At 40.2% G+C, this 14,278-nt stretch overlaps 1 protein-coding gene across 1 annotated transcript; it reads right to left on the bottom strand.

The window, feature by feature from the left end:
* Nucleotides 1–1,221: 1,221 nt before the first annotated feature.
* Nucleotides 1,222–10,230, bottom strand: LOC137294532 (ribonuclease Oy-like). The gene is made up of 10 exons (XM_067825567.1): nt 10,064–10,230; nt 9,090–9,166; nt 6,949–7,036; nt 6,253–6,308; nt 5,139–5,208; nt 4,655–4,722; nt 4,037–4,156; nt 3,453–3,501; nt 2,017–2,097; nt 1,222–1,485 (listed from the first exon to the last, which is right to left on the bottom strand). Exons 2-10 carry the CDS (start codon nt 9,134–9,136, stop codon nt 1,342–1,344), a joined length of 723 nt encoding a protein of 240 aa, XP_067681668.1. The 5' UTR covers nt 9,137–9,166; nt 10,064–10,230; the 3' UTR covers nt 1,222–1,341.
* Nucleotides 10,231–14,278: the final 4,048 nt, after the last annotated feature.

Raw genomic sequence — 14,278 nt, 5'->3', positions numbered from 1 at the left:
ATACCATTCGTTAGGACGCCATCTTCCAGCATCTAAATGCCCATCAAGCATCTTCATCAAAAACCTTCATCTAAACGTCGTTCCCATTGTAATACAGAAGCTCTTCATCCATGTATTGTTATCCTTCCAAACACTAGTTGAACTTACTGTTCACCTGTGTGTCAGGTGTGCGACAAATGATGGAGACGACTCAGTACTGGTTAATGAGTAAATAACTTTGTTGGCACCTGTGCACCTGCATCTCAAACACCTGGTTGTACATTTCTCTGCACTCCTACCTCTTAACAAACAGTGGACAGTGTGATCTGTGTCAGTATTTTAATGATAATTTGTTTCAAAGGATCTGAAAAAACTCACAGAGTTGGTATGATGTTTTGATTATGATCAGCGTTTCATTGTGCATTTAATATATCTTGGTTTTTGAGTTAGAATGCAATTCATCGGTTCGCTCTTGACCCAAACGGACTATGGTAAGCACCATATTTTTTGTGAGTCGAACCAACAGACGTTCGTTCATAATACAAGATACATAGGTGGTTGTGACGTAATGCGTAGATGTGACGTCAACAGCTTCGCACACTGACGCCATCTTATGGAGCGAAGAATAAGATGGCATGGGACTAAATCACAATACTTCTTTTTTCTTTTTTGTAGTCTGACTCAACACAAGGCACATTCCCTCCCGTAAGCCTCTGTCAATAATCTTCGTCAGTAAATTCTAAAGCTTTTCATACTCGTATTCAAAAGTTATTACTTGATGTCTATGGCTGTCCTTCAGAAAGACTGAAGGGGGACATCTGGATAATATTCCCAATTTTCAGGCTTGGAGACCAAACTGGTCACTAATACTATTCCCAATTTTGAGGGGTACGTAGTTCAGTCCCCGTGTAGTTATTCTTTCAGATGGATGCTTGAACTAGATTATTTGGGGACAGGTTCACCCGTGACTGACAACATGATCAGATATCCATGATTATCATAGATCTCGATAGGGTTCGGACGGTGGGGTAGCCTAGCTGTTAAAGTGTTCACTGGTCACACCGAAGACCCGGGTTCGATTCCCCACATGGGTACATTGTGTAAAGCTCATTTTTGGCGTCTCCCGCCGTGTTATTGCTTTGAATACTGCCAAAAGCGGTGTAAAACTAAACTCACTAACTCACTTCCTCTCTCGCTTAAAAGGTTTGATGTAGAATTTGATAAACTCGTAACACTCCGACACAAGATTACATGTATTGTTTATATTCACTTTTAACCTTTAATTTGTCTTCAAGTAATTTTGTAAGATATAATCTGCTAATGCTTACTGCAGTTCTTTTTTTTAAACAAACAACGAAGCTCCTACTGAAAACAATGGATGTCGCTGATTGGGAATATGTAGATTTGGTCATCAGGCCAGCAGTTGCTTGTGGAATGGCCAGGCATTCTTGTCACGTTGAACGTCTTGGACAACGCCATGTGAATCTCTGACAACACAGTGCGACCCTGCAAGATATATAGAAACGATACATATTTTGAGAATGCCTTGGAAACGCGAAACGTTAGGAATGCCTATTGCAAATATGGAAGACTTTCTTAGACATACATTGTCTTCAAGTAACGACGATATAGATGAAGAGAAGATGCAGATTTTACTAATCTGAGGGATACCTACAGAGTAGGAAGTCCGTGACTGAGAGTGTACATATTGCAATTATTATTTCTTGTTTTGACATACAGAAAATCAGCTAACAACTGCTGTCTACACAGTACTCTCGCCACGCTCAAAGGCCCGGGTTCGATTCCCCAAACGGGTACTATGTGTGAAGCCCATTTCTGGTTCCCCCGCCATGGTATTGCTGGAATATTGTTAAAAAGCGGCATAAAATCATACTCACTCACTGTTTGTAAATATTCCCTAATTTTGAAGTGATTCTCGGGATCAGACCTATTGTGCAGTGCTCTGACCACCGATAGTTTTGACTTTTAAGATCAATGTAATCTGTTTTGTAAAATAATTTTCTCAGTAATCATTACGTTTCTCTGCCTTGTACACATTATCTTCACGTGAGAGTCCATCCGGAAGTACTCCATGACAGCCTTTTGTATGGCATTGATCTGTAACGTAAAACAAGCTATGAAGAACAGCATGACCATCTTATTCTACACTACAGACAAGTCCCACTGACTCCGGAAACATTAATCTGCGATGTGGTGTAATACTTTGATCTGAATCACAGGCAATGGATGCATAGGATATACCCTATACTACCATAAGAACAAGGTGATCCACCCGCTATATTGGATACTTCGATCAACCTCGATTCTCGCTAATTTCTCGCTTGACATGGATAAACATGATATGTTCCGCGAGGTAAGTGTTCTTTTTGGCTGTGCAACTATGGCTCACCTTCATGAACCCCTCTATTTGGCCTTATAAGGCCGTTTTGACCGCTTATTGACCGGTATCGCATTTCTGTAAGACGGATAGTTACGCTACTCGATCGGGGAATCAGCACCGAAAGCTACCGAGCTCTCTGATTTCAACCTCGCCATGTGTGTGTGTTGTGATGGTAATGAGCAGCAATCAGAGAGCACGGTAGCATTTGGTGCAGATTCCCCGATCGAGTAACGAAAACTTCCGTCTTACAGACATGCAATTCACACATTTAACGCATAGGGATTGACAATCACACATTTAACGTACAGGGAATGACAGTCCCACACTTAACCTACAGGGATTGGCAATTACTCGTTTGACGTACAGGGATTGATAATCACACAATGAACATACACGGATTGACAGTCACACACGTGACGCACAGGGACGAGATTGACAAACGCACATTTGACGTACTGTGATTGACAAACACACGTTTAACGTACAGGGATTGACAGTCACACGTGACGCACAGAGACGGGATTGGCAAACACAAGACGTACAGGATTGACAAATGCACACATGGCGTTCAGGGATTGACAAATACACACTTGACGTAAAAGGATTGGCAATCACACATTGGACATACAGGATTGACAATCACACATGTGACGCACAGGGACGAGATTGACAAACACACGTTTGACGTACAGGGATTGACAGTCAGACACGTGACTTACAGGGATTGACAATCACACATTGGACATACAGGGATTGACAATCACACACTTGACGCACAGGGATTGACAATCACACATTTGACGCACGGGCATTGACAATCACACATTTGACGCACGGGCATTGACAATCACACATTTGACGCACAGATCTTGACAAACTGTAGTCGTGCACATGGCGTCCATGGACAATACTGATGGGCTCGTCGGTACGGATGATGCATTGGAAAGAGACAAATAACAAACGTGTCACAGCGCGTACGATGGGTGGATGGGTGGAGAGAGAGAGAGAGAGAGAGATGGGAGGAGAGAGAGATGGACACACACAGCCTTGACACAGCCTTGAATTTACTTACGGAGTATGCCTTCGTACATGATGGCGTGATTCCAGCCTTCTCAAGCGCCCTGTCAAAATACATACAAAACTCTCTATGATGTGTTTGATGAAGTGTCTGTCTGTCTGCTTTGGATGCCTGTGCTTATACCTACACGGCAACCTAGGACACCATGCACGTCCCACCGATATCTAACATACACATACAGTATACTGAGTCGACCAGGCCCTGTCGTTTCTTCATTTTGTCGACCGTCCGATTGGCAAGCAGCATGCATCCCAGGACATTCTTCCCAGAACACTGAACGAGGCCACAGTTCATCGCTCATTCGCGAATCATTTCCCTTACAGCTATTTCGTATTTTCCGCTGATCAGTGGGTTAAAGTTAAAAGCTGGAAATATGCCACCCGTATATTTGTTAACAAATTCCTAATGGATAGGTTTGGATGTTTGATAGAGACCGCAAGGTCGAATATGTGACAGCTCAAATCATACTATATCAGAAGTCGGTGTAGTTTTATCAGCGGTTACAAAGTCACAGTTCCTACGTAGTGTATTGACGAGGCAAGGCAGCTAGGAATAGTGTTTAATGCAAAACAACTTACATTTGCGGATTAAATGCTGTTACATTGTTGAGACTCAGAGCCTTTTGAAAGTACCGAAGCTCATTGTTCGTGGCTTCCAGGCTTGCTGCGCATGTGCCGTGGACTTTCCATTCGTGTTCCCTGAAACGATGTGAATACATAAGGTGCATGTACATTGTTTTGGGTACAGATGGTCGGTCAGAACATGGAGTTAGGTGTTTCACTGTGGTAACTGAATGCGTACTGCGTTTTGTCATTGCATTATGTCTGTGAAATTCACCGGCGTGTCCTGAACTCTCAACCCCCGGAAATTATTCAGCCTAATAGCGTGGCATCAGAAACACACTAATAATCTGGTGAAACTATATACAACATGTGTACACATGTGTACAAGGTGAGATGTACCACTGATGGTCTATATTAAGTAAATGTACAGAGTACAGTGTTAAACGTGGAGCCAACTCGCTTTATCTAGATACTAATCCCGAGACAACACATTCCCAGATTAATGCATGACGTGTGTGTTAAAGTAGTAAGGGTTAACTGCATTGTTGCATATATATGTAAAAGTGTTCATGCTGTAAGTAACAAAGCATCGTCAATTTGTAACGTGAAAAGACAAGTACTCATATCACCAACCACAGATAGGTTAGGTTTGTGTCGCTAAACAGGTTTGGCCAGCTTGCCTCAAGTTGATCTTCGAGAGACTGAAATAGGGAAGAGGTAAAACACATTGAAGTAACTCATTTTATTGAAATTGAAATACGTTACATTCGCTGGTATATCTATGGGATCCATAAAGGGACATTGCCGCGTTTTCGAATCGTCGAGTTGTCGCAATCTCCGCACAAAAAGCAGAAAGAAACAAAATTAAGCAACGTGCAAAAACGCAACATTTCTACCAGATGCCGTTGTGTCGCACTGTCGCGTTTTGATTGATATTTGTATACTTATCCAAAGGCCGACAAAGCGACAAATGGCCGAAATGTCGCACTGCGTGGCTTTTTTGCTTGTTTTTAAGAGAGCAACAATGTCCCTTCTAGGATTCCATAGCACATACAATGTGACATGGGTTCCATGGACATATAAAGCACATTAGGAAACAAATATTATCACACCCTACCTTGATCTTCTTCCACTGAAAATGCCATTTGTCGTTGCAGTGTTTGACACTTTCATCACCTTTGTTTGGCCTAAAACAGGAGAAGAAAGGAAACTGTAAATCTTAAAATTATCTATTTCATAACAAACGCAAAATCAGTAGTAAACATTTGTATTTCAAACTTTTAAACTGCGTGAAATGATCGTCACATGTTGATTGAAGTTTCCCTGATCTGTGTTAACGAATACCTGACTAAGGAGGAATGGGTTATTCATGTTTTCTTTAACTGTATCCAAAGACTTTCATGTATGAATATGTGTTTCCTTTATAAATATATTATGAATCATACTGGGCGGCTGAGAGGTTTGAAACCGCTTCTAGCAATGTATACGGCTGAATGACTTCACATTTGTACCTGCATGCGGAATCAACCTTTAGCCAGCGGTACCCAATAGCCCCAATCCATGACGGTGGAGGACACCACACATGGACCACATTAATTGTAACCAAGACAGGTATCGAACCTTCGGCGTGACGAGAGAACGCTTTAACCTCTAGACTAGCCACCGGTGTCTCACATACACCGACGTTATATACTATATAGAGAAACGAACTTGGGTCTTCATCATTACGAGCGAATGTTTCAACCTCAAGGCAACCCACGTCCCCTTAGTCAGCTTGAATATCCTGGGTGTTTTGTGCATTTGTAATCAGTTTACACACACACTGTGCTGGTTAGACTGTTATTCAGTAACAAGCATTGGTTCACAAATATATCAGGGGATACTGTACCAGTGTACCTAAATGAAATATATGAGTTCTCAAGTCGGCCAGTAAGATTATACCTGAGCCAGATCATCCAATCCACTATGAGAAAAAATTACTGCCTTCTGGGTGCATTCCTAATGTGTATCTTATCTTGTTTGCAGGTCATATGTGTATTATGTATTGTATGAAAGTAATTTCATTATTTTATCAGTGCTTGTAAAGTAAAGTACTTTACACAAGCATATCCTCAAGGGTAATAAAGTATTATCATTGTCACTGACATTGTCACAGTCACTGTCACAGTCACTATCATTGTCACTGCCACTGCCACTGTCACTGTCATTGATGGGGAAGTTTTAGGACTTACCACAAGCCGTGAACCGTCCATGTTTTCACTTGTTTGGGAAGGCCGGAACACGTGTGCTGTAAAAATACATGGTGACACTGAAGAGGAGGTAGAGGGCACGTGCAACGTATATCGACGATACCCCTAATATACCTCGACCAATTATTCATGAAATCTACATCTTGCCTGGAAGCGTCACCAGTTGGTTCAACTATCAATCCTCTTGATCTACTTTTCAAGATATCACTTCCCAATATGTGGTTATTTGTACGATATGGTTGTAATTAAAATTAAAACAATTCCCCCCGTTGCCGTTGCAGGACAGCGAACTGCAATAGTTTGCAGAGATAACATGTTAATGGCTTTCTCAAAAGGCCACACTTACAAGTAACGCGCCTGTCCCGAAAATAGTGAATTGTACCATAAGGCTTCATTCAGAATTAACTTATCAACTTCCCCTGGAGACTACTGATCACAAGTGCTGATGCCGGGCGTGCCGTAATGTCAGAAAATGCAAAACAATACTGATGTATTTGGCCACGGGAGTAATTTCTGTGCAATGAATGGCGATAGCATAACCTAATATCATTGTTTCGGCAGTACTACCTACTCCATATATCAAACATGTGAATAAATTGTTACTCTTGGTGCCCTGTATACTCGCATATCAATAAAGATAAATAAAACCACCCAAACAAACAATTACTGGAAACGTACCTCCTTTCGTGGTGCTTCAATGCAAAGAGATGGTGGCCATTGTTGCGCAAAGATGAAAAACGTCCACTTCTTGTCTAAACTGAGGACTCTGTAATGATTATACAAACATATACATAATCCATTGCGTCACATTGACCTGGTAGTCTAGTGATGAATTGCAAGCATGTGTCCTGTATTCAGATACCACTGGGTCACACTGACCTGGTATTCTAGTAATGATACACAGGCATGTACCTTATATACAGATACCACTGGGTCACATTGATCTGGTAGTCTTGTACTGATATCGATATGTCAGCATTACCTTGTATACTGATAGCACTGGATCACATTAACCTGGTAATCTACTAATGATATGTAAGCATGAACCTTGTATAGAGATGAGAGTGGGTCACACTGTCACATATGTAAGCCTTACATATATTTATATATACCATCGGGCCGTTTTGACCTTGTAGTCTCGTAATGATATATAAGCATGTACCTCGTATATTCATAACCCCCAATGGTTCCAAAGAGGGACAGCGCCAAGCACGCCTTCTGTACCCAAGATGAGCCCCAAGGAGTGACAACTACACCATGCGTTCCAATGCCGGATAGGTCTGCAGAGATGCCATACGGCGAAAGAGACCTTGTTGTGTTTACAACTACACAATTCCCTACTCGGTTACACTATATGAACCCATTCCTGGTGTCCCCGCCGTACTATTGCTTGGATATTGCTAAAGGCGGCGTAAAACCACACTCACTCAACCAATCACCTTCTTGATAAAAGGACCTTGTGCGTTTTGTCGAAAATGTGTAACTGAGTCACAGTGATACTGGTGAATGAGGCATTCCGTCCACTGCACGAGCTGTCCCAGGACGTAGTGTTTGGAAGCTGGTTGCAAATGTTTGGCCCTCATTAAATACTTTTTCATTATCAAACACCGGTGTATGTTCTGTTAGTCTCTCATAAAAACAAACTATCCCCTACTTTGCACAGTATGTATCATTAGCTTGAGTGATACCAATGTATCATTTTTAGTTACTATACAATCCACAAGGAAACAACCTTGACCTGAGGAAATATCCAATTATACATCTGAGTGTGAGTAAGTATGTGAACAAGGATAGATATGTACCGCATCTTTCTACAGACGTCCTCTACAGACGTAGTGGCAGCTGTTCAATTGGTACTATTTTAGTAAAACTCACGAAGACTGTTTTGGTGCTGACACGGTTAGAAACCTATGCAGAGAAACCTGCAAACACCGGCACCTGTCTAATCCGACACACTGACAAAACCGGCATAACATTTTGGTCCCGACACTTTACAACGATATTACGATCATTAAAACATTGTGTAATCTGGCTGGCTATTCCCTATTCCGGCACGACTTTCTGATCTCAACAAAGTATCTAACTGAAATTAACACTGTCTAAACCGGCATTAGTAAGAGCGGTCCAGTCAAGAACCCATAATCAAATACACTTACTAATCCTCTTGGCACACTAATTGTACATACACTTGCTGAAGTTTATACATTTTCAATAAAACACATGCGCAATAACTTGTTCACCTTTAGCTATTAAATTTATTTAAAGCTGTTTTTGTCCTTCTCCTTATGAAAGAAAATGCGGTATGAAAGGCTATATGGGTACAGATGCAAATAGCCAAATACTATACCTATTTGCATATACCTTCCATTTAACCTTTCGGCGCCGGCCTTGTGTTGATAAACGACTCAGAAATCCCATGAAAAATATAAATGGGTGACGTCATGTGCTTGTGGTTGTTCATACGGATCGGTTCATGTTATATTGCTTAAACAAGAAGAGGGGTGAGTTAGCTCCCCTAGGCATGCCAGGCAACTATGACCACCTCTTTAAACTGGTAAATGTCTAAATGGAAAATTAAAACCTGCAACCGTTGTTGTTTTGTGTTTGTTTTGTTTTGTTTGTTTTGTTTGTTTGTTTGTGTTGTTGTTTTTGTTGTAGTTTTGTGTGAGTTTTTCCTGAACATTGACTTCACATGCAGTGACGTAACTGAAATAGTGTTCAAAGTAACCTTAACGCCTCACTCACTCACAGGTGAGAGTATCTCATCATCCGAAACTATTTTTTTTTATTTAAAACAACAAAACACCTAGCACACTCACGTGTTGATCGCAAGAAATAGGAAGATGACAACTCCCCGAACCAGCATCTTGTTCAGCGTTTACGATACAGCTCTTAACTGTAAAGAGACAGTTCGATATGTAACATTCATCACATAAAATTTTGTCATATTATCTTATTCAACGTTTGATAGGGAGGTTTGGTACCTTCTAGACACAATTCTCGATAGTACACTCCCGCATCACGTGACTGAAACACCAGCATCAACACATGTTAACTCACGAGGCATGTTTGAGCAGGACATTGTCACAATGTGCCAGAATTTCTTCCGTTTTGCTTCAGTTAAGGACAAATGTGATACAATCAGTCTCCTGGTTCGACGTGTTTCCTTTGCAGTTAGATCAACATAGCACGATCACGGAAAGTGTTTAACATATTTGGGGTAGTAGGGTAGCCCAGTAGTGTTCTCTCGTCACGCCGAATGTTCCCAACATTTCTGGTATCCTTCGCCGTGATATTGCTGGAATATTGGTAACGTCGGCGTGAAAACAAACACACTCACTCATTCAATTGGTAACATTTTTGTGAAAAGAATATAGAAGCGTCACATGATTTATGATTTCATGCAGTAAAACTGCATATATTGTTTAAGGAAGCTCAGTAGATAAATGGCATATTTGCTATTGATGGGGGAATAGATTGTACCAATTCTGGGAAAACGACAAGGCATATCCATACAAACGTACCTGAAAGACAAGTAACTGCTTTAACTAACTTCGCAAGTGAAATACGCTAAAAATTACAAAGGGAACACGTCGTGACAAACTCCTGTTGCTCAATGGGAACTGAGAACAGGGAACTGACGTGATGATATACGATTCACTTCCATCATCCACCATACAGCCAGCCATGAATTAAGCTATGGATCTCAGTTACTACTGCAATGGTTTCCATACCACGACAGAACCCGATGTTACCCAGTTCGTTAAAATCAAAAGTGTTCAACCCATCCTACCTTGCTGATTGCCCCGTTTGACGGGTGTACTGCTGGACTTGCTTGACGCTTATGCTGAGGGATTTGCTTGACGGGTGTATTGACTGACTTAACGGGCGTGCTGCTTGAATTGACTGACGGATGTGTGGCCCTCAAACCCCGACAGGTCTTAAGTCTCGACTGAACATGAATAATCATTAGTGGGCGGGGCTTATGTGCAACGTCACATATGAGCAACAATGGTTTCCGTTGAACTAAGGATAGAATACATATCTCAGTGACAGGCCTCTTTGCGTTATGCAGTGTCTCAACCACAAGATACATACGAGGTATATGTAAGTATGTAGTATATGTGCCGTTTATTCAATATAATGTGCTACTGAATTTCTTGGACGCAGCTACCAGACAGGTGTGCTGCTGGACTTTCTCCATGGGTGTGCAGCCTGTAGATATTCATCTAGGCAACTATAAACTGCAATGAGAACACCAGTTCGTGCTGGGCTAAACAGGAAACTAAGTGACTACTTCGGGACATCTGTTATTGTGTATATTAGCTAAACTGGCAGACCACGTGCTGCATAGGAAAACGCCTTGACGATTCCGTCACCCCGCCACTACTTACTTCCGCTTTCATATCAACATGCGTTGTCCCTCTGAAGACTATATGAATAAAGAAGTGTTCTCTCGTCAGAAGCTACCGTATTATCTTTTTAAAAACCGCTATCCTTGTCAAGTCGACTGTGTGAAGTCGCATTGTATTCGCAGAATAATCTCAGTTCTTGAGTGGTGGGTAAATGAAAGGATAATGATGATATATCTAAAACACATCATAACAGACAGCTGCGTTTGCGGATTGGTTTTTTTCCTTGAAAACAAGCTGGGGAAATACTTGTAAGCCGAGAAGACAAATTCAACTACAGATATTCAAGAAACTAAACTGACTCGTTAAATTGTTTCCTGTTACATTTTCGTATCGACTACGGTTACCATTTCCTTGAGGAGGACATCACAAACACGCCCTGAAGGCAAAACTACCAGTCATATTTAATTAACGAATAAAGAAGAGAGATGTTTAGACTATAAACATGTACCTGTAAAGGGAAAGCACTAGCTGAAAATTGTATAATTACCTACAAGAGACTTTGGTTAGCAGACACAGATTATATGGAAAAACACAAGAAACCCCTTTTTGCGAGATGTCATCTCTGCATGGGGATTATATTTACAAAAACAATACAAGACTCTAAATTCAAGGGATATATATATATATATATATAAAGTATTTGGTTTAAATACATGTTAAAAGTAGGCAACATGTCACTTTTTATATAAAAAAATGGTACAGTGCCGGAATACACTTTATCTATGATCTAATGAACCCCACTAAAGGAGAATTTTACACTCATGAAGAGCTACAAAAAAAATATATATCGAGTCAGAATTAATATCTTAAGATATTACAGTATCAAATCTTCCATAACAGCCTGTTTAAAGAAAAGACACATTTCCCCTCCCATAACAGTACCATTTTCTCCAATACTACCTTTCAATATATCCAAACTAAATTTGAAGGTTAAAGGCATCAAAACGTTCTATATCTCATTACTAGATTCCAACTATAATAAATCATATGCACATAAAAAGTGGGAAAGGGTCTTTGAAACACAATATGATAACACAATGTTACGAAACATATACATGATGACAAATCGATGTACAAAATGTAGTACTTTGAAATGGCTACAGATGAGGATACTATATGATATTATATCTACAAACATTTTCTTAAATAGAATTAGACTAAAGGACACACCTACATGTACATTTTGTTCGAAAGAACCAGAAAAAATTAACCATCTGTTTTACGATTGTTGTCATGTTAAAATGATTTGGGAGAACCTGGCCAGCTGGCTTAAGACTGCAACCGACGGCAAACTTGATTTTACACCAGAAAATATTCTACTCGGGTTTAAAGGGAGAAACAATAACTCTTTAAATGCAATATGTCTTGTAGTGAAACAGGTAATATATACACACAAAACATAAAAACAAGTTCGAATTCCATATTTTAATCATGTAGTAAGGGAGATAGTAACATACTATGAAATCAATGCATATTCTACATGTAGCGATAGCGAGTTCTTCACCTTCTGGTCATCTCTTCATAATCTATTCAGGTGCAATAACCCAGAGAATATATTATAAGCGCAATTGCTATGATCATTACAGTTGGAATGATGAGTATTTATCTACTTCATGACTGGGACTTGTGAAAGTGTGTTACAGGAATATCAAGCAAATATCTTTGTGAGCAACTATACACTGTGTAACTACTTATACCTTCCTTAACACATACCTGAATGTACTACACATGAATCATGTAAACTGTGGAAATAAAGATGATTATATATATATGTGTGTGTGTGTGTGTGTGTGTGTGTGTGTGTGTGTGTGTGTGTGTGTGTGTGTGTGTGTGTGTGTGTGTGTGTGTGTGTGTGTGTGTGTGTGTGTGTGTGTGTGTGTGTGTGTATACGTATTCACGATAGGACAACTGCTTGTTCTTCAGGCTCACTAAAACTCCATTTGCAGATCCTGTTATTGTAGGATTTCTGGACACCACCCTGAAGGATAACAGATCGATGTACTAGTATATGAACGTTGAAATGGAATTGATACCATAGAGAGCCGTCCATTGATAACCATATATGACTGTGGCGAACAAACCAAATTTATCCTTTGATGGGATTTGAACTCTAGACCTAGTAGTGAACTTATGTAGTAATGAACGGCCAGTAAGAGGCCTATTTGAGCTCAACTCATTGACTCGATTTAATTAACAATCATATGTAACTCCATTGCAGTTTCAAAAGAGAATCGTTTAACTGCAATAAAAGAAACGACAGCATTATAAATATTAATTTGGACAGATAAATGCACAGATTGAAAAACCTCTGCTTAGGGTTCTTTCACATTCAGGCTTTAGAGTTGAAGACTATTTTATCATTTCGAGTGAATTATTTGCCGGTGTTAAATAAATGGAAGTAATGCCACGACCAAAGTAAGATCATATGCCACTGGTGTGATTGACAGGGTTTGGCTTTTAGTCGCACTCAGCAATATTACAGCTACATGGCGGCGGTCTGAAAATAAATCGGGTCTGGACCAGACAAACCAGTGATCAACGGCATGAGCATCGATCTACGCAATAGGTACACCATGACCATATGACACTGGGTTCAGCGCTGACCGGTATTAATACCAGTGTTGTTGTAGATCGTATGACAGAATATTGTGAGGTCACAGAACGAAGATACATGTACCTAAATGTTATTTACTAGTAACAGGAGTACATGACTCTCTGATGTCTTTGAAAAATGCAACAGTGCAACAAATATTAACTGATTTGATAACCCCCTTGAGGGAAGTGTAAATATAGCAGTCGAGAAACTATCAGATGTTATTATGTTCTGTTATTGCAACGTTGCTGATGTAAGTAGAGTGCCACGACAAAGGGAAGAACCAACATGGTATGGTTGCAGAAGAATGAAGGAGAAACATGAAAAGATATATCTTTTCAGAAAGTACAGGTTTTAACCTTCAACAGTATAAATCTGAAAATACTCACTACTTCAGTATTGGGAAACATCTATATTAGAAAGGCGTTTATGGATATGGATAGATATGATTAATTTACTGTCAGAAGCACAAGCTGGAATCTGACCGAATAATGCTACAGTTGGCAACATTGTTGTTTTAAATAGACATTGTTGTTTTAAATAGACATTATTGTTTACCAAATACTCGTCTAACGCGAATGGTCGTTTTTACTGTGTTTGTGTGGATTTTAAGAAATCATTATGCAGACAGGGAGTGAGTGAGTGAGTTAAGTTTTACGCTGCACTCAGCAATATTCCAGTTATATGGCGGCGGTCTATAAATATTCGAGACAGTCATACAGTCCTGTGATCAACAACATGCGCATTTATCTGCGCATCTGGGAACCGATGACATCTGTCAACTAAGTCAACAAGCCTGACCAACCGATCCCGTTAGTCGCCTCTTACAAGCTTGGGTTACTGAAGATCAATATTCTAACCCGGACCTTCACGGGTCCTATTTACGTACACAAGGAAAAGTTATTGTATTTGCCATTGTAAGGGTTGCCATGACAAAATGTTCTGGATTTGGGAAATTATGCATACATGTGTTAAACCTTTTGTTAAGATTGAAACTTGT

The sequence above is a fragment of the Haliotis asinina genome, chromosome 8 (assembly GCF_037392515.1).
Source record: "Haliotis asinina isolate JCU_RB_2024 chromosome 8, JCU_Hal_asi_v2, whole genome shotgun sequence".
Classification (NCBI taxonomy): domain Eukaryota; kingdom Metazoa; phylum Mollusca; class Gastropoda; order Lepetellida; family Haliotidae; genus Haliotis; species Haliotis asinina.
This window is presented reverse-complemented; position numbering and strand designations above follow the sequence as displayed.

Excerpts from the sequence above, each read along its gene's own strand:
- LOC137294532 (XM_067825567.1), bottom strand. The coding sequence starts at position 9,136 with ATGCTGGTTCGGGGAGTTGTCATCTTCCTATTTCTTGCGATCAACAC. Across the intron at positions 5,209-6,252 it reads TGGACGGTTCACGGCTTGTG|GCCAAACAAAGGTGATGAAA; the intron begins GTAAGTCCTAAA and ends CTCCTGTTTTAG. Across the intron at positions 3,502-4,036 it reads ACAGCATTTAATCCGCAAAT|GGCGCTTGAGAAGGCTGGAA; the intron begins GTAAGTTGTTTT and ends GTATTTTGACAG.